We start from the raw sequence: 25526 nt of genomic DNA on the forward strand, positions 1-25526 counted from the left end.
AGGCTCCAACAGTTCTGTGATACAGTCAATGTGTAACATCCTATATAACCACAGGATGGTTACACTCATTCTAAACTGAAGGGAAGAGAAGTAGGGCAACTTCCACATCAATGGACTGCCCAGCACATCAAAGGGAAGCTGTCACAGACCCTCTGTCTTCAGATATGAGTCAGAGAGCTGAGGAGAAAAGCAGGCTACTTCCCTTCCCCCATCTGAGGAATACAAAGGAGAAAAGGGTAGAGAAAGAGCCAAAGTAGGAATGGAAACTACCAAGATGGCCTGGACAACTGCCGTATAGATATGGAGGAATCCCCATCACCACCCTCTGAAAGCATCAGCAGCACTTTATTACTTCCACCCAGCTTTTTCCCAGGTAAGGAGCAGACACGGTTCGTTGTGAACTCAACTGAGGCCATACAGAAATCTATGGGAGGTGTGAGATCATCCTGATTACACATAGTGAGACCAGGATAATTCCAAAGTTATCTTAGTACTAGAAGGGGAAATTGGCCCATTGTCATCCATCTACCACCTGGATTTGGTTCCCGACAGAATAAGCTGAGCTCCAGAATGTTTCCTGTTCAGCCCTGCCTTCCTAGCCTTGGAAGCGTTCAGTAACCTGTGCAAGTGCTCTCCCCCATCTCATATCTCTTATGAGCTTATCCACACTTGCCTTTTGCTCTGTTTTCCCTACTCTTTCAGACACAGGTCCATGTTTTAAAGCTCCATGTCAGAGTGCTCCCCCTTTTGCTTTCTGTGCTCCAGAGCTCTCCCTACGAAAACCCACCCTTTAAAGCCAAATTTGAGAAAGCAGCAATTTGGGTTTTCAGCAGATTGCCATTTGCTCCAATTGAACTATAAAGAGCAAGTTTCTTCCAGGTAAAGCTCCAGAGCAAAAAGAAAAAAAGGGTACTCAGAAAGCGCAGAGGAAAGGCAACTATAGATAAGCCCCTTAGATAGATAGATAGATAGATAGATAGATAGATAGAGCCCCATTACAGTTGGGGAAAGATACATCAACTCTTCTCCTACTCTTGCCAGCTCCTGTGAGAAATCAGAAAGATGCATTCTTCTCCCTCACTATTTGGTTGGCTTTGGCATTGGCACTGCCTTGATTAACAGGTTATCAAATTATGTGGGACAGTCTCCCTATTTTCTTGATACTCCAGACGTGTCTGAGCCCTAGAACTGCATGTTGGCAATGACTGCAGGTTAGGACCTGGACAGACTGGTGGGAGAGGAGGGAGTGTCTGATTAATCATGGACTAATATTAACTAGCCCCCAAATTTTAAATTCCAAACCATAATACCATGATATTCAAAGTGATGCTCAAGGACCTGCATGAAGAAAGCCAAATATGCCTAGAACTTGTTATAGCTAAATACGCTCTACAGAGCTGCTAGCATCATAATATTTAATGCATCATTGCTCTTCACAAGACACTCAAATGGAACATTATGTAACCATCTCATTACATAATTCCCAAGCACTCCCCTCCCCAGAGAAATTCCATCACAATTTCAGCATTTACACTAATACCTAATTTAGTTATGGGAACATTAGAAGCTTCTAAATAAACTAGGTGTTTCTTTGAACAGAAGTGTTACTTACATAGAACCAGGCATTTGAGGTTTGGATGAATAAAATAACCTTCACTTTGGTAAAATACTGCCACAACATTTCATCTTTTGAGGGGGGGGGGTACTATATTTAACTTAGAGAATTCAAATAGTCTAGGCCTGCCTTCCTCTTGGCATTTCAGAGGGAATGTGAAGACTTTTTTGAAATCCTTCTAGTTACCGAAGCCTGGATTGCTACTCAGTCTTACAGAGAGGAAGGAAGGAGGGAAGGGAAGGGAGAGTTCCTTTTTTCATTGATTATTGTACTTTTCGTATAAGTTGCCTTGATCTTTGAAAAGACAAGCCCTCTTTACAAATTGTGATGTCCATATGTACAGAGCAATGCTAAAAGGAGACATCACTTCTAGATATGACCAAATAAAAAGGTTCCTGGATTCAATCTAGCCTATACAAGCACATCCAGAAAACCAAAATTAGAGAGAGAGAGAGAGAGAGAGAGAGAGAGAGAGAGAGAGAGAGAGAACCAGAAATGGTCCATTATTTTTATCGGTAGTTTGGCTCCAAATGTGCTCTAGGGGGAATCCAAATGCTTGGCTATCCTAGTACCCACTTGATAAAACTTATTCACCCTCCCTTATGGAAACTTTTCGGGGCAGCCTGAAAAAAATCAACTCAGCATCAAGACAAATATAGAATAAAGTTATTACCCACCTCCCAGAAACTAGATAAAAGACTGCATATTAAAAAGAGGCCTACCTTTTTTATTTAGTGGTCGTTTTCTTACACACACACATATCCTGTGCTCATCAATCTTAAAAAAAACAGAGTCAATGAAGTTAGTAATTCTGAACCAATTCTGAAACAGAAACTTAAAGACAGTTTATTTCAATAATTATAGTGATGTACGTGATCAAAAAGAAAAGGATTCAGCAGCAGGTTATACCCAACCTTAGTTCTACTGAAATTAATAGATGGCTAACAGGTTCATTAATTTCAATGACCTTGAAATAAAATACTCCAGAGAGCAAAAAGCTCAAACTGCAGGACATATTCCTTACAGCTTTTCAGGACTATGCTCAATATCATTGTAGTCTAGGCAGATTCTCCTGGCCATTTGGAAAACACCTGAAAAGTGTTGGAAAAATTTGCATGTTGCTATTTGAATTACTTGTTATGCAAGCCACAACTGCATAATTATTCATGTTAAGGTTTGATCAGATATTATGCTGGGCCACTTTTATCACAAACAGGAACAGGTTTAGAAAAAGAGCTAAGATCTTACAGTCTCCAGCCATAGCTACTGTAATCTCAAAGGTGCATTTAGGAGCCTCTGAGATTACAGGTTGCCATGACTCAGATCTGCCAGTTCCCTGCTCACCAAAATATATGACACCCACACATATCTTTGTCAATTCAGAGCATATTAAAACCAGAAAGCTTGTGGAAGTACAACAGTTGCAATATAAGCCTCACCACATACTGTATTTACTCGAGTCTAATGTGCTGTCGAATGTAATGCGCACCTCAATTTTCAGAACCTTGAAAGCAAAGAAGAACTTGCTGGCGAATGTAATGTGCATAGGCAAAAAGTGTACTCTTTACAACAGACAGGCTGAAAGTTTTGAGGTGGCTGCAGGTCTGGCAGGGAGAGGAGCTGGGCAAGGCAGGCCCACTAGCCAGCAGTGGGTGCAGGCTCCGTCCCACCTCTCCACTGAGGAGTGCACAGCCGCACATGCACTTTGCCAGCAGTGAGCTGCGTATTTTACTCAAGTCTAATGCACCATAGAATCTAATGCACACCCAATTTTTTGCAGCTTAATTTGGCAAAAAAAGAGAGAAAAAGATGTGCAGTAGACTCGAATAAATACGGTGTTTATTATTTGGCCACACCACACTGTCATTTACTATTTTAAACTTTCCCAAATTCTCAGACTGTGAGAGTTGTAGCAAAACTTACTGCGTCTGCAGTTGTCAGTGGTCTATAATCCAGACTCCCCCTGAAATCTCTGATCATACACATAATTTCATAATTTGGATTTGTAGCATCAACTTCCTAAAAGGGGAAAAATAGCTGTCAACTTTGTAAGATAGAATAGTTCTCTCTCATACATTATCTTCTGATACGATACCTTTTTGTTTGCAATTTAACAACATTTTTGCCAGTTTCGCGACATTTTCCCAAACTTTTTTTTAAAGAATTGCAAAAATTATGCTTGCTAATATTTCATCTTGCAACAAAGCATAAGCTTCCTTCTTTTTTCCAGACCCTCCTATGTAAAATACATTTGATTCCGTGTATACTTGAATCATTTGGACAAAGATACTGAAAACCGCTCCTCATTAATATGGATTTGTAGTTGGCTAATTAAGTTGAGCACTCAAAAGTGCTTCTGTTGCTCAACAACACCCAAAATATATTAACTACATTTTTTTCTCCTTCAGAAAAATATAAGGGAGGGATTCAACATTACACCTTTCTGATTATTCCATCAGCACAAGAATTTCTTGTCCAGAAAGGGAACAATCCCTCCTTTCACCACACCAACTGGTGTGTTCTCCAGTGGGGGTTCTCCAGACCCTTTCATGTTCTGCTTGATTTACTTAGATGCAAAATATTCAAAGACACCTTAAAGGACTCAAACTGGATGTCACATTTTAACATAAGCTGGCTTTTTCTGTTTTCCTGAATAAGTAAAGGCAGTCCAACTGACTTCAAAGGTAAGGTGTTTCCAGGTGCTCAGCTGCTCCCAACATGAAAACCCACTCCCACCCTTCTTCAGCATCAGAGCACACATCCAGGCTTTAAAATTACAATCTCCGTATTAAGTTCTTTTTCATGAAAAGGAACAAAAAAGTTTGTTCCTTGCTAATTTCTGACAACTAGGGACAGAAAAATCTTCAGCAGCTTAGGACCATCAGTACAACATCAAGTTGCTTGAGTACCAATATTTCTTATTACGTCAATAAGAGACTGAAAATACATGGGGACATAACATGCAAGCTGCCAACAGGATTATGCAAGTGGTTCTTCTAAAGCTCCTGCTTTGTGACAAGACTCATTAATGTTAACGGATTTGCTTAAGATTAGCAACTTTTTGAAATAAAGATTGTAGCATCGTGTTCACTTTCTACTCACTGAGATGCTTACAGAGCTATTTAAGTAACACTTCTTAAACCTCACTTTCTCAAATATGGCATCCTCGTAACAAGTATGCAGTAATGATTTGCCTACACCATCTTGGGAAGCAGTAGCTAATGAGCCAGGAAATTCAACATTAGTTGAAGTAACTTGCTAGAATACAGATTATAAATACTAGCAAGTGAACAAAAATATAAAAACAAACCTGAGCGCGTTTCTCTCTAAGTTCCTGCTGTTGTAATCTTCGTTTCTCACGTTTTTCCTGCAACTTTTCAACTTCTTTCACACAATTTGATTTTCTACGTGCTTAAAGGGGAAGAAAAGCAAGTTTCTTTTATATGCATACTACTTCAATTTTTTTATCATTTTACCACTGAAACAGAGAAGTGCTTACATTAATGAACTTCCTAAGCTGTTCAGCATAAACAGGGCTTAATTTCGGCAATTTGATTTCTTTCAGAACAGTCCTGGGTCCTCACTCATTTTGTGCTGATACAAGGTGAGGTGGGGGCAGCTGAAGATATTGCTGATGTCTTGCTGGCATTGCTAAGTGGAACACAGTATGGTTACTTTTCAGCCATGCTGTGGTTCCAGTTCCACCTGGCTGGTCCCCCAATGCCTAGCTGTGCTGGCAGATTGCTTGGGGCAGTACTTTGCTGTGAACCAGAGACAGAAGTTCATCCTTCTTGTCCAATCCCAGGTTACAAGTTAAGAGGTCCAGTTTAATCTCAACGACTTCATCATCCCATCCATTCTCTCTCATTTACAGTACTCATCGATTACCTTGCTATGGACATACATTAGCCATTCGATTGACAAGACTGGGAAGGAATTTTACCCTCAATAATGATTGGCCTAGCAAAGCAGGAGGGCTGCCTTCACCATAGCAATATTTTAGCTGCTTATTATGTTTCTATGTTTTCTGTTTTTGCCACAGCTTTATGGCTAGCATTGGAGGCATATGATAGGATCCTTGGATGAGGGTTAACAGGGCTGGAATCGGGGGGTGGGGGGCAAGGGGAGGGTCATTTTAAGGTCCAGCCCTGCTTAGGGGCTGTCCTGCCTGCCTCATCCAAGGAATGGTCACCGCAGTTGTACCATAGCTGGTTTGAGCCTGTTTTCTATCCCCTCATGTTTTCTCCAGGATGTGGGCTGAGTAATAAAGCTGACAGCAGCAGAGCTGCAGGAAAGTCACATTCTTGCCCTATACCAAGTCAAACTCTGTGTAAGCCAATGAAGTTGTAGTCAATGTTAACCTCCCTACTACCTCAGTGTAGTTCTCTCACCTCTGCAGGCACAGCTTAAGGGATATGGACAGGGAAATGTAACAACACACAGCAGGCACCAACTTACATACATGTTATTCTCTTGGTTTGACCTAATAAAAGGTCTGGACAATTTTCAATAATGGGCCATTATTTTAGAAAAACTAACATTCTGCGGATACTCTGTTACCAACAGGATGATAGAAGAACAACCACATTGTGATTTCTCTAAGTAAGCATAACATTGTGCAGACAACTCACTTCTTATGAATTTATATAATTTCCCAAGAGAATGTACATGTAATGCCTAAAATGAATGAATCCTTGATACATGATTTACATACAAGGGGGTCCAAATTCCTTTTTTGCAGCTTGAACTGGAGATATATCTGAAACACTACCATTCTGTTGTGTAGAGGAAGACTGTTCAGGAAGCTGAGTAGGCCGCGCACGTGCAGAACCAACCACTGCAAAAAACAAACAAACAAAAATATTACTAAGAGTGAGCATAAACAGAAAAGAAGGAACTGCACCAATTTCTAAACAGAACGATTAGTTAATCAACAGAATAATGTGTAAAACCAAAACAATTTATAATTAAGAAAAACTTTATAAAACTCCTTTTGGGGCATGAACTGGTACTTTAGGTGACTATTTTATGAGACAAACCAATATGAGAATCAAATATACATGAACTATTATCAACTGCTGGTGCGGGGGGGGGGGGGGGATGAAATTAATCCCTCAATATGACACATCGGTAGATGTTGTTTCCAGGCCAGCAGAACTACTGAAGCAATTCTCCCTTTATATTTCAAAACAAGTTGCATCAGGGAGGAAAAATAGAGGGCTTGGTGGTAAGTTAATCACATGTTCCATGAACCTTTGTGAGGAACTAGTTGGGTCTTATTATCTGTATATCAGCCCAGATATTACACATGCATGCAGATTGTAGGAGGAGTCCCACACCCTATTTAGGTATAAATATTCATACTGCTACTGGAACTGATAAATCAAGGAAGTGGAGCAGAGAAGGATTTACCAAATCCTCTGGTTGGTGTGGGAGTGAAGTGAAAGAACAGGACAGGAATGAACTACAAAGACATTTTCATCCCAGGCAGTTTTCTCCCTTTCTCCCTCAAGCCCCCTCTGCTGTCATGCTCAAATGGCTTGAATATAACAAATGCTTAAGTTCTCTTCTGCAGTTCCCTCTATCAGCCAACTAGAAAGCAAGTCTGCAAATAAGAAGCAAAAACAACTCAGATATGAAAGGACAGGTTGCTTATCAGTAGCTGATGTGTTCTGAGTGGTCCGGGAATTGTCTATACAACTGCAAGATTACTCAGAGACAAAGAGGAAAGGTCCTTACTCTCACAGCGGGCCAACTATAGCATAAACTCAAGAACAAAAGAAGTACCTTATTTTTCGCCCTATAGGACGCACTTTTTCCCCTCCAAAAATGAAGGGGAAATGTGTGTGCATCCTATGGGGCGAATGCAGGCTTTCGCTGAAGCCTGGAGAGCGAGGGGGGTCAGTGCGAACCAACCCCTCTCGTTCTCCAGGCTTCAGGAAGCTCTCCGCTAGCCGTGGGAGAGCTGCACGAAGTCGCACAGCTCTCCCACGGCTAGCGGAGAGCTTGCCTGCACCCAGAAGCTTGGGGCGCGCTGAGCTCAGCACGCCCCAGGCTTCGGGCTTCGCACAGCTCTCCGCTAGCGGATAGCAGCCTGTTCTGGGGGCTGGGGTCGGGGGAAGCTCGGGCTTCCCCCGCCCCAGCCCCGCACCTGGGGGGGAAATAAAATTTTTTCTTTATTTCCCCCCAAAAAAACTAGGTACGCCCTATGGGCCGGTGCGCCCTATGGGGCGAAAAATACGGTAACTCCTTTTGTACTTCTGGACATCCTAGCTGGTAGAGTGCAGGTAAAATGTAAAACAAAATTACCAGGCAGTGAGCTTACAGGGAAGTAAGGCACAGACAAAACGTTTTGCTATTAGATCTGGACAATTAAAGTGGAATTTATCACCTTAGGTTTTGCATTTTCAAATGGGATATAAATCATTTGCTAACTTACCTCTGTTGTCTCTAGTAGGAGCTTCAACTTTAGCAGGTACCACTGTCCTTCGATTCTAGAGAAAGACAGACACTATTAATTTGTTAGCCAATCTGAAGGCTTTTTTCTTTTTTTAAACTAAGTGCTCAGCTGATTCATAGCCCTTCAGCAATTAGGGAGCATCAGCAAGTCAACAAAATTCTCAGAAATCCTTTACACCCTTCCGCAAGAAAAACAGCAAACTTACTCTACATTTCCAATTGATATATAGCTTGCCTGCAAATGAATCTTTTCAAACTGGGTAAATGAGCTGTAAAATAGCAAATTATGTTAAGCTATTGGTGATCAGGTGTGAGACAGGTAAAGATATGGTTGGGTCTAAAAGGGGTCAGCTGATTGTCAGGGCTTACAGAGCGCTGTGCCTTTGCCTGCACAATTTGATTCAAACTGCATGGGTAAAATAGGTCACTTGATGTCATGTGAATAGCCCCACTCACTGGTAAAGCTTGGGCCATGGAGGAGACCAGTGCTATATAAAATGTGTTGTTGGCATGGAGAAAGGCAAAGGTCAATAAAGAATTCATCTCTGTGCACTGCCTATAAAAACCACTGAACAGCTAAACCTAGAATTCTGAAATAAAGAACATCATGTAGCAACAGGCAAGCTGAACAAGAGTAAATGACATTGCATTATGTATTACCAACCTTCACAATTTTGTTCACTTTAGCGGAAGGTGTTGGAGGTGGTGGGGTCTCTGGGCTGGGATCATCTTCTTCAGGAGCAAGGTCTGGGTTAAGCGAAAAAATACTCTCCAAGTCAATCTGCATATGAGAAAGATAGATTGTTCAAAGCAAACAAACAAATACTGCATTTTAATTAAAACAAAAAAACCAAAAAAATTAAAAAACCCAAGACAGGCTACATAGTTTCATTGCCACAGAGTAGCAGCTCACTTCCATTTGAAGCCTCCACATTGGGTAAAAAGTCCTTATTTTGCCTGGAAAGATTAGTGGCAATGTCTAATTACTTAGCACAAAGTGAATCTGCAGTTCCTACTAGAACCCTTTGAAATGGAAAAGGGAGTATCCCACCCTTCTATACTCTGGCCTGGGAACATTTTTATTCAATCAAGACAGCCATATATCATTTAACAACTGACTGATAACAGTCCTGAATTTCTCAGTACTGCAACACACTCTAGAATTCAGCACACAAACTCCTTTGCCAAAAAGAAAAGTTAATTCATCTCTTATTTATGTACCTTCCAGGTACCACTCCACTCTTATTAGCTTTTTTTAAAAAAAAAAACCACACACACACACGATGTGACAGAGACTTCTAAAAGCAGTGCAATTTCCAGAGAGGCCCTTGCTAGGGTAAGCTCAGCCTTATACCTAGAACTTTCAGTTTTGGGTAGCCATCTTTGCATCCCCACCTCACTCAGCAATCCTTGCCTCCTCCTTCCTGTATTTTAAAGAGGAATGGGTTTAATTTTCTCTCCCCCTGCCCCACTCCAGCCTTCTCCTTCTGCCAGTTTTCCCAGAAATGTGCTAATTTCTGAGCTAGCTGTCTTAGACAGACAGGCAGCCTGTTCTCCAGAAAAACACAGTCAGGGCCACAGAGGGATGAGATCAGCCCCAAACATTAGTTTTTCATGTTCCAGAGGGGTCAGTCCCTGAACATAGGTTTCAGATTTGTGTAAACACATATCTCAAGCAACCATAGCAACAACTGGTTTAGTTTTATATACCAAGATACTACTTCTGTTTTATGCTGATGGCAGCATTTTAACTCTATTTCTCCTTTGTGTTGCATGCAAAAAGCACAGCTGAATGGGGGAGAAGCTACTATATAACAGGCACTTTTTTCCTCCCCCACTCCTGCTGCCTCCACCCTGCTGGAGAACAAGCTATAGTCTTGCTTGTCATTACATCTGAACCCAGACTCATAGTTTGTTTGATGCCAGGATGAGGAAGGGAAGAACAAAGTGCTTGTAATTTCAGCAGCATGCATTAGCACACTGCACGTTCACATTTCTTTTAACTATGGTTTAATGTGACGTGTGAACCAGATCTATATGAATCAAGCATTTAATAGTTATTTTCAGATGTCATCATACAGCCTATTCTGTTGGCCTTCACTTCACCAGTACATCTTCAAAACAGTCACAGAGATTTATATTTCATTCTGAATGCCTATGGTCCATTATATTATACACTCGGCCAATTTTGAACCAAGATCAACTGAGAACAAATGTAACTTTTTTAATAGTCAATATGATTATATTGTACCTCTTTTCCTTTAGTATCACCATTTTCAATCCACTCAACAGTAACACTTTCGTTATCTTCATTTAAAGATGTCACCATAGCTTCATGTATTCGGCCTGGAATGGAAATATAAGTACTCCTTCAACAATTTATAGAATTTCCATCAAAACGGCTTTATTCCATCTCTATTATTTCATTTGCAAAGGAATTCATTATTTTTAAAAAATGCATCACACTTATTTCTATATCACTGACATGCAATCACATATCTACTCCATAATTCCATTGTTTTCAGTGACACTTACTACCTGGTCAATGCATGCAGGCCTTCAGCCTGAATTGCATTTCTAATAAAATACTTATTAAAAAAATTTTCAGTATGGCTTATATTCCCCTTTATTTTTCCTCAAACACTGCTATCAATCAATCTCAGAATGTCAAATGACACTCAGAACTTACATCAGAAGCTGCAGAAGGAGTATGCAACATGGTGCCCTTGATATGTTGCTCGCTTCATCATCCTGGACCACTGACCATGTTGGTTAGGGCTGATGGGAACTGAAGTCAATAACATACTGGGGGTACCACATTCGCTACTCTGGAGCAACACCCATATACTCCAATATATGCACAGAAATGTGCAATAAATGAGTTTTCATAGCAATGCCAGAGACAATTATGTGAAGATTAATTTTTAAAAGTTATATCCCAACTTATTCTCTGAAGAGACTCAAGGCAGCTACCGTAATCTCCCCACACACAGTTAAAATAGTGCCATAACAATACCCAACAGATTTAACGATTCCAGCAGGACAAAATAAACATAAAACTAAGCCAGTGCTAAATAACTCAATTAATTGAAGGTCTTGTTAAAAAGCCAGGTCTTCATCAACTGGCAGACCAGTGATGGGACCTGGAAGGTTCCATTTATCAGGGCATTATCAGGGAAGGTGCACAATTGCATGTTGTTGTACAGTGGTACCTTGGTTCTCGAACTTAATCTGTTCCAGGAGTCTGTTCAACTCCCAAAACCATTCAAAAACCAAGGCGCAGCTTCCGATTGGCTGCACTCAAGCGGAAGCCGTATCGGATGTTCAGCTTCCGAAAAACGTTCGCAAAATGGAATACTTGCTTCCGGATTTGCGGCGTTCTGGAGCCGATTTGTTCGACAACTAAGCCGTTTGAAAATCAAGGTACCACTGTAACTTCCACAGGTGATGAGGTGAGCTGCTGACCAGTTTTTAAAGTATCGAGCTATAGAAATTGCAGCTGTGAAACTACAAAGAACACTCTGGCTGAAGACACATTTCCCTCCCTTTGGATCACTGCCCATAAGGGCAGCCTTACAAATAAGCCCATGGAACTCCTTCATATACCTATGCTAATCATTTGCAACGTGATACGAATGACCTAAAAGAGAGAAGGAAAAACTTTTCCAGTTTACAAAAGCTTTGTTGCCTGTTTGTTTGAAGGAGGATCTTACTCACCAATGGCAACTATGCAGGTGACAATTTGCAAACCTATCCAAGCACACCTGAGCACTTGGTCCTGCTTTCAGCGTTTGAAGTTTGAAAAAGATAGGAGAAAATCTAGAGAGGAATGTCATAAAATTTCTCTTTTGATACTAAATGATACATAAATAAATTCTGAACCACCTAATCACTCAGAAAAAATGGGTGTCAGGGTATTTAACCACATGCAGCAATTAAAAAAAAATCTTATAATTATTTTGCCTATGTACAACAGATTGCACATGGTAGTGTGCACCTTTCTAAATGTATCGCTCTACCTTACTAAATGAATAAACTCTGCCATTCAGTTTCTATTACAGAATAATTGTTATAGTTTGCATACAAAAAACAATGTTGGCAATTTATTTCCCTTTCCTATGTCAGGTACTGACTGATCACACCCAGCCTTTAGATGACACAGCACCTGAAGGCAACACCCTATTAATCGCCTATTCACAACGTACACAGGTCTCTCATTCCTTCAGTGCTTCCCCACACATCTTGGGACCTACTTTTCTCTTCCCAGTTTCAATTCCATTTTCTGCCTCTCTCTCTCTCTCTCAACAGCATCCATTTGAGTATATATTTGAACAAAATGGCTTGTGCTCTTCTGTACTAAAGTGGAACTAATTAATGCAGCTTCTTCAACTGCTCAAATCAATTCTAGCCAGAGATGAAGTTATCTTCTGCCAATTAACAGAATGATAGAATTTAGCACACCATGCTTAAACAGTGGGGAGCATCTCTTTCCTGACAGTGACCTGGTTTGGGATACAAAAAAGCATGGAAGGGACAGAAAAAGGATTTAAGACACATGCTTTAAGATTAAAATGACAACTTTCTTATATTATAATTATTTCTGCCATGAGAGAAGCAACGCATCCAAAAAGATGTGATGTGTTCCTGAATACCATAGCTATAAAGCTAAATTTGCCTACCTGGAAGCAAAGGTAAGAATATGTGCAAAAGAAATGGATCCAAGAAAATACCCAGTTATTGCTTCTGGCCAAACCTGATAGCCTAGAGGAGAGGAGAGGTGGAGGCATACACAATCCAATAGGACATTGAGATAACCTGTGTATGCTAAACTCTCACACAAACTTTTCTTCCTCTTTTGTAAAATTTCATTTGATGCCCAAGATACCATTCAAAATACTTGTAAAACTCTGTTGAGCTCAAAATGCAGTTTGAGAATCTGAGAATGAACAGCTGGTTAAAGACATCCAGAGAAAAATACCATGCATGTGGCAGCAACTTTCCAAATACCAGAACTGTTTTTGGAACTCAATAAACTTTTAAGAATGGTGTGGGGATTTGATGGGAACCACTTCTGGTTAAGAATTAGGGCAGCAGAGGCGGAGGGGGGTAAGGGTATGGACAGAACCCTAAGAACAAACTTACACCTGTAGGGACAGAAAAATTAAGAATGAACCAGAACCTTAAAAACTAACCAAGAATGGTGTTGTCTAACATTCTGACTATACATACTTCTTGACCTAATGGAATTTCACAGAACTATGGTTGCAATCTAGCTCTTGTCGCATACAAGTCTTGCCCAACAGGCAGTTGTTCTGGATTGTGATGCACATTCCCACAATCATAAAAATATACAAGTAGCCAGTTCAACTGGAACAAGAGTACTGCCTATATGAATACAAATGGATACCTGCATCCATGTTGGTTGTTCACATGTAAGCTTGCTTCTGCACACAACTTTCCTTGGCTGGATTACAGGAATTATGTCTGACCTTTCCCCTCTCCACTTCATCTTGTGAAAATTTAAAAACCTATGATGTATTGGTCAAACTAGCAGGTAACCATAATGCTTTTCTGTTCCTGTTCAAATATGATGTGTCACAACCACGAAGACGGTAGATTCCCCAAAGTATGTTTCTTCATAAAATGAACAAACTGCCCACCTCCCAAGGTTAAGCCTTCTGCAGTTCTATGGCTACTATACAATACTCACAGAACTGAACTCACAGAATTCAGGAACTGACAAACGTTTGAAAATAAATGAATATGTTAACTAATGACAATCTATGAGAGGATATATCTCTGTTACCTGCTGATATAGACTGCCCTAGCTCTAAAGGGCTTTTTGTTCTAAATTCACACATATATATTCTTTTTATAAGAATGTAATAAACAATCAGTTAGGGCCACATTAAGCTTGCCAAACATATGAATTATTCCATTTCAAATACTAGTGAGCAGGAGTCAAATTAATCTCCTGAGAAAAGCTTCAACATCAGCTACATCTTAGGATGTTTGTTATTTGAAATATTATTTATATAATTAAAGGCAATTAGGAAAATGATTATGAATCCACTTGATACAGTAGCTATGTAACAGATTCTTCAGAAGAACAAAATAAATTCAGGTCCCCATGTTACAGTATATGAAGCATATTACTACAGTGGTACCTCGGGTTACAAACGCTTCAGGTTAGAAATGCTTCAGGTTACAAACTCCGCTAACCCAGAAGTAGTTGCTCCGGGTTGCGAACTTTGCCCCAATATGAGAATGGAAAATGTGCGGCAACAGGAGGCCCCATTAGTGAAAGCGCGCCCCAGGTTAAGAACGGTTTCAGGTTAAGAACAGACCTCCAGAATGAATTAGGTTTGTAACCCGAGGTACCACGGTTTCCCAATAAGCAAAAATAAATCTTCTGTAGCTAGACTGGACAAAACCAGAAAGTATTCTACCTAGACTAACGCAACAAAAAATAAAGCAGTGTGTGTCCTCAGCATGTTGATGGTATCTCACTTTCAACCTTCAAACAATATCCCTCAACGGTTCCAACAGCAGAGGGGATTAAGATGTACCTTATGACACAGAGAGATTAATACCTTGGGATCTGATAAACCATCCCCCAACCTGATAATTCAGAAATGTTGTGTCAAAAAAGAGCAATCTAGGAGATCACTCGCATCAACTTCCATGGGCAGCCCTACAAAATAGAAAGATACCATGCCAAAGGCCACCTTTGGGACATTTCCTACGTCAATCCCTACATTGTCTATTTCAAAAGCAGTCTTGGTCACTTAACTGTCCTGGCTATCTTAACTGTCCTGGCTATCTGGCACCTTGTACTAGGTGGAATCCATATGCAATTTGATACAAAATTAAGTTTCTATTAATAAACTTGACCAATGCATCAGCATCCTAGTCAACTAGCCCTACCAACCATCACATTGGCAATGCAGTTATGAAATCACAAGTAGAGAAGAGTCAATGGCAAAAGACTTGCAGAATTGTTACTCTCAGTAATATGCTACCCTCAGTAGTAGCAATGCATGCAACAAATAGGACAGGGTAGACTAACACCATTCCCAATACTTCTTTCCAGAAACACAGTTGCAACTGCATGAAGGAGTGACAACCGTTGAAGAAAAATCATGCTTTCCACCTTGAGATGGTTAGAGTATACACTGACCAGGTTTGTGTGAGAGCCAGTTTGGTGTAGTGGTTAAGAGTGGTAGTCTCGTAATCTGGGGAACCGGGTTCGCGTCTCCGCTCCTCCACATGCAGCTGCTGGGTGACCTTGGGCCAGTCACACTTCTCTGAAGTCTCTCAGCCCCACTCACCTCACAGAGTGTTTGTTGTGGGGGAGGAAGGGAAAGGAGAATGTTAGCCGCTTTGAGACTCCTTAAAGGGAGTGAAAGGCGGGATATCAAATCCAAACTCTTCTTCTCTTCTTTGTATGTAACATGAAGACAAAGACTCTCCTCCCTGGAAGAGAGGGGAGTGGTTGTGGGCGGGAGCCCGAGCACTGTCCCTAGCAGGGGGTGTAGCCCCCTGCCTCCACCTCACCTGGCTGGCGCCCACGCCCCTCTGGAAGCTTCCAACCAGGTGCCTCAGAGGGGGCGTGTTCAGCAGCCTTTTGCTGCGGCGCCAGCCTCTCCCCGGCCTCATTCTTCACCGTCGCGAGTCGCAAGTCACCCACCCTTCACTCCCTTAGAGTTAGGGCTTAGGTCATTGGCCTTGCTATGGACCTTAGGTTGGTCGCCCTGGTTGTCTAGGGGGCCTGGTAGGAATTTTTTCCATTTGGCATTAGGCTTTTTGGTTTTTTTCGCCTACCTCGTAGCAATCGTCACAACTTTTGTGGTATTGGTGGGTAGGTTAGGCATTGGAATAATGTGTTGTGGTGTCTCAAAGGGCTAGGTGTGGCCATCGCCTATGCCTTCAATTTTTGGGTATTCCGTTAAAGGAATCTGGCGGTCGTGTGTTCTGTCCGATGCCTGCTTGGCGGGAGGCCATAGCACGACCCTCGGTGACATCAGGGGGGGAGCCTATAGTTGGATTAGCATCAACAGGCTCCACCTACTGGTGAATAAACCCACTTGTTTGTGAGATCCAATGCCTAAGCCAATACCTTTTCACTGCTGTAACCAATAAAGTTGTGGCCTTTTCATGCCCATTAACCTTATATCATGTGTCCTTGTGTATTCATTTCGCATCGCGGGGGTCGGGTCCTCGAACCACAAACTATAGTCTGGCACAAACAAGTGGGTTCCTAGAGCAGCGCCAAATTATGGTTTAACCCTTGGTGGCATGACAGCAACAGGACTGGGGGAGGAGCACAGAGGTCATGAGCTTCACAACAAGAATTCACACATTTCCTTATTTGCACTAAGCCATGGTTTGATTTAGTGGCATGTACAAACAGAGAGTTCAGATTCCCACTCACCCAAGAACCTCGCTGTGTCATCTTGGCCTACTTGGTTTTTTTCCAACCAAACCTACACCATAAGGTTGCAAAAATGTAAAGTTGACCCTTAGAGGAAAGGCAAGACAAAAATGTGATTTTTAAAAAGTAAACAAGAGCCTCAAATAAGCTCTCACCCAGATAGCTCAACTGGAATCACAGCTATTCTAGTTCCATAAAGATGCATAAATTGGACAGTTCCTTGTAAAAAAGTGAATACAGGTGACAACCATTTTAAGCATGTGTCCAATTGATGTGCAATCACTTACGCACAGGTCCTTTTGGACGCAGAAGAGGGCAAAATGGGGGCATAACAGGGAAGGGCAAACTTATGCACACTCCGTGACACACGCAGGGGCTGGGAATGAAACCCTTGTGCGAAATGGTCACTGCCTGTATTCATTTAAGTGAGATTACATATATGATTTAGTGTCTTATAGTAAGGGCATTCAGTTCATGGCTATCAACAAAGTTGACAAGGGTTTTTTCAAGTCAAGATATCAAAATACTACACAAAGATGCACGAGAAAAGGAGCAATGCAGTCTGCTCAGTGTTACATTATTGATACAGATAGATTATATCACCTTTAAATTGTTCTCATTTTAAAGAGCTTCAACTATTTTTAAAAAATTATATGCCGCAATTTTATATTTAAAAAAAACAACGATTTACCAACAATTGCATTGCAATAAAAACCACATAAAAATTAAAACAGATCCCCAGTCAACTACCGTATTTTTCGCCCCATAAGACGCACTTTTCCCCCTCCAAAAACGAAGGGGAAATCGGGGTGCGTCTTATGGGGCGAATGCCTGCAAGCCTTGCGCGCCCGGCAGGAGGTCCCACCGGGTGCGCGAGGCTTGGGGCGGCAGCCTGTCGCCCGAAGCACGGGGAGCCCTCAGGAGGGCTCCCCCTGCTTCGGGCGAGTGTCTGCAAGCCTCGCGCACCCGGCAGGAGGTCCCACCGGGTGCGCGAGGCTTGGGGCGGCAGCGAACTGCTTGCGCGCACCTAGAAGCTTGGGGCGCGCTGAGCTCAGCACGCCCCAAGCTCCTGGTGTAGCGCAGCGATCCGCTAGCCCTGGGAGAGCCCCGCGGCTCTCCCAAGGCTAGCGGACTGCTTGCGCGCACCTAGAAGCTTGGGGCGCACTGAGCTCAGCACGCCCCAAGCTTCTAGGTGCGCGCAAGCAGTCCGCTGCCGCCCCAAGCCTCGCGCACCCGGTGGGACCTCCTGCCGGGTGCGCGAGGCTTGGGGCGGCAGCGGACTGCTTGCGCGCACCTAGAAGATCTTTAAAGCCCAGGATAATAGGAATGTCTTCACCTGTGTCTATAACAGTAATCTGTAGCAGTGTTGCTGGTTGTCCACCAAGTTGGGGAGCTTCATTTGACAGCAGCACAAAACCAAACCCACCCCTGTAGAATTTCTTCCAGAAGATTTTCAAGAGGCACCTTCTATATTAACCACCAAATGTTTGCTGAAAACTTCTCTTTGTCACCAAGCTTATGCAGACCTCAGCTCGCCCCAAGCTTCTGGATTAGCGCAGGGGTCCGCTAGCCCTGGGAGAGGCGCCCGGCTCTCCCACGCTAGCGGAGACCTTGCCGGCACGCAGAAGCTTGGGGTGCGCTGAGCTCCGCACGCCCCAAGCTCCTGGTGTAGCGCAGCGCACCTGGGGGGGGGAAATAAATTTTTTTCCCTTTATTTCCCCCCCCCCAAAAATCTAGGTGCGTCTTATGGGCCGGTGCGTCTTATGGGGCGAAAAATACGGTATTACAGAAAATGTTTTTCTTAATTGTCTGCATAAGCTTGGTGACAAAGAGAAGTTTTCAGCAAACATTTGGTGGTTAATATAGAAGGTGCCTCTTGAAAATCTTCTGGAAGAAATTCTACAGGGGTGGGTTTGGTTTTGTGCTGCTGTCAAATGAAGCTCCCCAACTTGGTGGACAACCAGCAACACTGCTACAGATTACTGTTATAGACACAGGTGAAGACATTCCTATTATCCTGGGCTTTAAAGATCTGATGAAGTTTTAATACCTGATTCTGGTACTACAGATTTCAAACCATTTCCAAATGGATTTTTCACCAAAGTTAAATAAGAGACTATATAATAACACAAACTGCATTGCAAAGCCTTCAAGCAAACCAATTAGTGAAAGGTTGGCATGCTACCCATTATATTCAAAAATGATTCAGTGTGAATCCTAAATATTTAACCAGTCTATTTTTGTCTATACTCCAGTAAAAAGGTTGCAAAAGTCTGCCTTCATACACTTGGATGCTTTTTTTAAAAAAACCAGAATATCTCCTTATAATCTGGTCTATTCTTCCTGCAATTCCCTACCTTCACATTTTGTTATCCTTATCTCTCCTACATGAGCAGTTCTTTTCCATTCTTCCTGTTGACACTCCACATATTTGTAGGAATGCATGTTTCCCACTGAGCTTTTTTAATGTGAGGAGACCTCCAAGGTCCCCCAAATAGCTTCTAACCCCGTCACCCCCCCCCAGCCAAATGCTTACTTCATTGTGCTGGTTCACCAACATTCACAGCCTCATGAACTGCAGCACTGGCAAGATTTTGTGTATGAAAATAGTTCCTCTTTCTAGCAACAGTGATGCCTCACAGCCAATGAGATTTGGCTATAAGCCAACTTCACCAAAAGTGAACAAAACTAGTTTAGAGTGAAGGCAATCTTCTGAAGAATCACAAAGACACCCAAACTGCAGGTTATCAAGGCTGCAAACAAGCTCACAAAAATTGTTCCTATGACTTCTTCAATGCCCAATTCAGGGGTTGCAACGTGACTTAAAGTGTCAGAGAGATGTGTCTTCTTTCTACAGCATCTCCCATAAAAGGAAAATATGGAAAATGTACATGACTGAAAGATTACCAGAAATGGAGGCACACTTCTCACTACGCAAGACACTGACAATGTCTGTGAAATATCCTTATCCCCACCCTGCTAAGATGTAAATCTTTTGACTTGTTTCTCTTACACTTTTGCTCCTCACCTCAAGCTACACAATCCATGATTATTTATTATAACCACAAAGCCTGCTCTAGTTTTACTTTATAATATTACACATTGTATGATTCAGACACCAAAGACATGAAGTAAAAAAAACTAGTCTAAAGCTTGAGTCATAATATTGCACTTCAATCTAATTGCATTAATTACATATCTGCATGGTGATCTATTCCTTCCATTGCTCATTAAATGTAAAATCTATGCCCCAAACACTAAGCTGTAGAACAGCAGCAAACAGAAAGTCTAAGTGCAGCATTACAAATAAAACTTTAGTGGTTAGTTAGCACTTAAGTTTGCTATTTGCGGGTGGCGCTGTGGTATAAACCATTGAGCCTAGGACTTGCCGATCAGAAAGTTGGTGGTTCGAATCCCCGTGACGGGGTGAGCTCCCGTTGCTCGGTCCCTACTCCTGCCAACCTAGCAGTTCAAAAGCATGTCAAAGTGCAAGTAGATAAATAAGTACCGCTCTGGTGGGAAGATAAACAGCGTTTCCGTGCGCTGCTCTGGTTCACCAGAAGCGGCTTAGTCATGCTGACCACATGATCTGGAAGTTGTACGCCGGCTCCCTCAGCCAATAAAGCGAGATGAGCGCCACAACCCCAGAGTCGTTCACGACTGGACCTAACGGTCAGGGGTCCCTTTACCTTTAAGTTTGCTATTATTCATAACTTAACTTCCCAATTTCCTTTTCTGTGCCCCCGCTCCGTCCAGCCTCAATTTCTAGAGAACATTTGTTGTTGTTTAGTCATGTCCGACTCTTCGTGACCCCATGGACCAGAGCACGCCAGGCACTCCTGTCTTCCACTGCCTCCTGCAGTTTGATCAAACTCATATTAGTAGCTTCGAGAACACTGTCCAACCATCTCGTTCTCTGTCGTCCCCTTCTCCTTGTGCCCTCAGTCTAGAGAACATAGCACTAATATTGCCCTACACTTGGCTGTATCAGACTGCAGGTTGGATTCCCCCTTCTAGAATGAAAGCTCATGAACTAAAGCTGGAAAAGTGAACAGTACCATTCAAGCCTTAGAACTTGTTTCTTCCTTTGAGCTTAAGAGTATTGTGGAAACAAGGTGTAGGGTTCTTACTTTCTCCCTTTCAAGAATGGAAAGTTAAACAGCATGGGAGGCAATATTCTATCCTTAAAAAGCTAATAGCCACATGCCAACTCATCTAATTGCTCTGGGACAATGCTTACTCATCATATAAATGTATGAAATGGCCTAATGCTAAACCGAGTCAGAGCACAGGTCAATCTTGCCAGTATTATGTACAAGGATTAGCAGAGGCTCTTCAGAGTCTCAGGTAGGGAAGCCCTGCTACTAGAGGCCCATGTAGCTGAAGATGAGGCAGCTGAACCTTGAATTAGCTTTTTCAGGTGGCTAGGTCTCAGAAGTGCATTACTGTAATTCATGTCCACATCTTTTCATGACTTGCTAAAATTGCAGAATTACAATACAGTCCTTTACAGGACTACTACAAAGCAAACTCCACTGAGTTCAATAGGACTTACTCCCAGGTAAATGGCACAGGATTGCAGTCTAAGTTTAACAAGTTTTCAATACCTCAGTTCTCTTCTACCCGCTGCAGCTGCCAGTCTATACACACCTCCCAAGAAGTAAGCACTACTGAACTAAATGGGCTAAACGTCCATTCCACCCCCCACGCACCCAAAGATAATGTTGATGCAGTTCTAGCAGCTTTTATATAATCAGGCATTTCTACAAAGTATAAAAGTTTTTTTTCTTAAGTAAAAGGCTAAACTTTCAAAATGGGAGTGGACATAAAAAATGGAAGTAATGGGGTCTAATGTCAACAAATAAACCACAGTGTGCATACTACAATTCTTGATGTAAAAGGCATTTCTGACCTTAGATATGTATTACACAATAAGTGCAAAAACTAAATGGCACTTTGACGGGATCCGTTTTCAGCATATATCAACAGAGCATCTATACAGATGTCCGGTTTTCATTGAAGTTAATAGAACTCACCATAGTCATAGCTACCTTGTCCCATTAAATTAAATATTCCTCGTCATGTATGAAGTATTCTTGCTTGTCTATAAATCCAGACCCTGGCATGTTTGCTGGTGATTTTTCTTGCTGCTAATTACCTAGCACTGCACAGCAGCAGGAAACAATGGGGTGTTACACATAAGGCACTAACAAACACAGCTGCTCTGGATGACTAAGGTAGTAGCTGGCTAACCAGGAAGTAGAAGACAAGAATACTGAAGTTCATGGCACAGTGGAAGTTAGGTCATATTACACCACACAGTTGCAAATAGAAAAGAATTATTTTGTCACTGACTTCCCTCTGCCCCTCAGACAGCCTTGCCTTCCAAGGAGTACAGGAGCAGATAAAGCTGACAGATCAACCCAGAATTGAAGCTAAGTATTGTAACTGGGTGCACAGAAAGGCCTGTCATGCACTTGAGAATCATGGACACCAGCATGCCAATGTGGGCAGCGCCTCTTTCAATACTGGTGGGAATAGACGGCATGGCCAATTATCTGAGGCAGACTAACTTTATTCCTTCAGTTCTGAAATTGCATATTTAACCACAATCTAAAATACTGGTCTTGCCACTTGTCTTCCAGGAACTTAAAAGATTGAGATAAATTACTGATGATCTTTTTTCATGAAAGTAATGTGAGTTGCTGTCCTGGCAGCCTGATCAGCAAATTATTTTGCTAATTAATGCCCACGTGTCCAGGTATCCAACTGAAGTTGAGGAATCCCCAAGTCAAGAGATGGAGGAGGACAGGAAACAAACCCTATGTCATTTTTGCTCCTGGCTTTCTCCCTCCCTCAGGACAAACTAGATATTACACCCAGATATATGCCGCATTACCATGACCTCTTTCGAAACAGAGAGTAATCAAAACTGTGGCTTTGTTGGTGCGTAACCCTTTCCCTGTTCATCATTTATTTATTCCAAATTCTCTTTTATTTTTCCCTTCAGAGTTTCAAATATAGGCAAACATTCAAGTGGAACACTGGAAGAAACAGAAAACCAGTTGTAGGGGCAATTTGGAATCAGGAAATAGGGGGTTGTGTATCCCTGTGCTCGCGATTCCAAGCAACGCTCTGTAAGTAGCTTTGCCTGTGAAAAAGAACCATGAGATAACATAACACATTTTAAGCTGTAGAGAAGGTAACACCAAGCGGAAGCAGAAAGTGCAGAGAAAACATAAGTGTTCAACCCAGCATGCCACATTCATTTGTATGTTGGCCAGAGCTGCCTAGATCACTTGTGCAGGTGCTAGTTCACCCAACAGAAAATGGCCTCTAGAGAGTAGCGGTCACAGACCTGGTGAGAAAGATACATTTCTCTTTATGAAGAGGAGAAAATTGGTCTCCCATACAGTATAATGTTTCAATTAGGGATCGCTGAGCTTTGCTTGCTATAATACTACTGTCTGAAATCACTGTTTCAGAAATCCACCTAAGAGAAGCAATTCCTATCAGCATGGAGTTGCAAAGGCACAGAAACCATCCTCTGGTGCCACCAGTTGAGAGTTGCTGCTTGCACTGCACCCTAAACTAACTGGAAGGGCGTAAGACTTCCTTTGGAAGAAAGTAGGACATTTTAGACTAAAATCGATTTGTGTACTGCTTACCACATTGTTAACCTCTTGTTGATCCACTGTTGTTAGTTACAGGACACCATTTCTTGCACATACCTTAGGAGTGGGTGTGCCTTGTGGGAGGGCTGCTACTCAGCCATTCAATTGGGAGTCCCAGGTTTCTTGGCTTGGGGCTTCAGCAAAAATTTTATACAAATAGAATATCCCCTAGACTCTTCCCCCAGCCAAGTGCTGAGCCAAGGATTACACACACATCTGCATGTAACATATTGTTTGACCAAACTTTCCTTCTGTCTTGTCCGTACACCAGACGATGGGAAACAACAAGTGATTGCTCTGTATTCCCTAAGGTACAAAATGCTCTTTCAGCGGCTTCCAGGAGGTGGTGGGAAACACTTGCCTACCCACCCACTTCAGTTGAAAATGAATGGCAAACTGCATATTTATAATGAAACAAGTAGTGTTTAGAAACATACATGATCACATGGAGGCATCAAGAGAAACTGGCCAGTGGTAGAGAACATCTCTTCCCACATGCAAGTGCCTGAATATTATACAGAAATTCTTTCAGAACCACTCCTCATAGTCTTATCACCTTCATATTAGATGGGTGCTAACTGGAGAGAAGAGCTTTACAGTTGTGGTGTTGTGTCCACAAGTAGAATTGTCCTCCTCAAGAAGGTTCACTTAGCACCAAACATGATGCTCTTTTGACACCTGGTAAAATACATTCCAATATGCCTAGGCCTTCAGGTATGTCACTTAAGATGGGGTTAACAGACTGATTTTATACTGTTATGTTTTTCATTTTTGTACTAACTTAATTTTATGTGTTGTTTTTCTTTAACAGTATTTTACTTGGAATTGCTAGCCACCCTGACAATTTCATGAACTGAAGGGCAGCATACAAATCATTTAAAGAAATAAATGCTTGTGTTGCTTCTGTCTTGCCCACAGTGGAAAGTTACACCAACTGCAAGGGACAGAATATATATATATATATATATATATATATATATATATATATATATATATATATATATATATTCCAATGTGTCTCCGGTAAGTACCCCATCCATTCATCTATATATGACATGGATAGCTCAGTTGGTTACAGCATGGTACCCAGGTCCCTGTATTCGATCCCTGTATAGAACAGCTGCGTGTTCCTACATTGCAGGGGGTTGAACTAGGTGGTCCTCAGTATCCCTTCCATCCCTACAAAACTGGAGTAACAATTGCTGGGATAATTTTAAATAGTCAACTTTCATATCACCTACACCCTATGCAGCTTTGTATGTTGGTCAGTCTTCCTTTTTTAAAAAACAAAAGATATACAAGAACTACAACAAAAACTGTTTTAAATTTGTAAATATTTTATATACTGCAAGTACTGTGATTCTACAAACTGCAGACTATAACCAAGTCTTAAATTTTATAATTGTATTAATAAAAATGCCGGAAAATTTTCAAGTCACAGTTCTGACAGCAACATACCTTTGTTTCCCTCTCTAAAGCAATTAAGCTACCCAACATTCCTGCAATTTTATACTAAACTTACTTGGACCCATGGAACCTCACTTGTACTTGGAGAAATCCACAAAAAAACCATCCTGCCAGGAATCTCTCCTTAAAATTAAAAGGACTAGATCCAAGGCTATTTGCAGGTGGTCTTATTTGAGTATGGCAGTTTTAAAAACCAGGGAGAAAAGAGCTCCCTGTTTATTTTTTAAAAAGTGAAAGATACAGTGGAAACATCAAAACAAATTTATGTGGTTACCAATTTTCACACAAACAGAATCCCAATGCTTTTTCATTTAACTGACAGAAATATCACCCCTTGGGATTTTAGATATTAAGTATCTCATTGTTTTGGAAACACTCAATTCGTCTAAAGAACCACTGAATTGTTTTCAAGGCCTTTTAGTTATTTTCTTCCAACAGCAATCATTCTGTCAAACCACTTTTGAAACAGACTTTTAGAAACACTTCGTGATGACAGGTGACTAACCAAACCAAATTAATTGCTAAATGTAAACTAGAAAACTACATTTTAAGCCTTCCACAACATAGCACATTCCTGGCATTTTAGACTACAACTCCCATCAGTCCAGGTCAGCAGACTGAGGTTAATGGGAGCTGTAGTCCAAATATCTGAAAGGCACATACATTGAGGAAGGCTGGAATATCAAAGCATCTCTCCAAGTAGGAAAATGGCATCCAGGGCCTCCCACCTTCCTCCACCACTGGCTGGAGCAAGCAATGCCAGAGTTTTACTTCTTAGAATCATGAGAATGGATTTGTAGATCAGAAGTACAGAATGCCTCCATTCCAATGCAGAAAATATTTCTACTCAGTTAGACTACTATTCTACCCTGTCTGC

General features: G+C 41.7%; 1 protein-coding gene across 6 annotated transcripts in view; it reads right to left on the reverse strand.

Moving 5' to 3' along the window:
• Positions 1-25526, reverse strand: part of KIF2A (kinesin family member 2A) — a 50182-nt gene that overhangs the window by 22818 nt on the left and 1838 nt on the right. For 4 of the 6 annotated variants that reach the window (XR_014012862.1, XM_081212810.1, XM_081212808.1 and 1 more), the window contains exons 2-8: positions 10326-10420; positions 8739-8855; positions 8055-8109; positions 6330-6452; positions 4926-5026; positions 3539-3634; positions 2338-2392 (exon numbers count right to left, since the gene is read on the reverse strand). Coding sequence is in view for 5 of the 6 variants with exons in the window: in XM_081212810.1 (XP_081068936.1) it covers positions 2338-2392; positions 3539-3634; positions 4926-5026; positions 6330-6452; positions 8055-8109; positions 8739-8855; positions 10326-10420 (642 nt within the window). In the remaining variant the exon portion in view is untranslated. The remainder of the gene's footprint in view (positions 1-2337; positions 2393-3538; positions 3635-4925; positions 5027-6329; positions 6453-8054; positions 8110-8738; positions 8856-10325; positions 10421-25526) is intronic. The other 2 variants (XM_081212812.1, XM_081212809.1) reach the window with 1 other exon arrangement.

This window comes from Podarcis bocagei (assembly GCF_964188305.1).
Source record: "Podarcis bocagei genome assembly, chromosome: 11".
Taxonomy (NCBI): domain Eukaryota; kingdom Metazoa; phylum Chordata; class Lepidosauria; order Squamata; family Lacertidae; genus Podarcis; species Podarcis bocagei.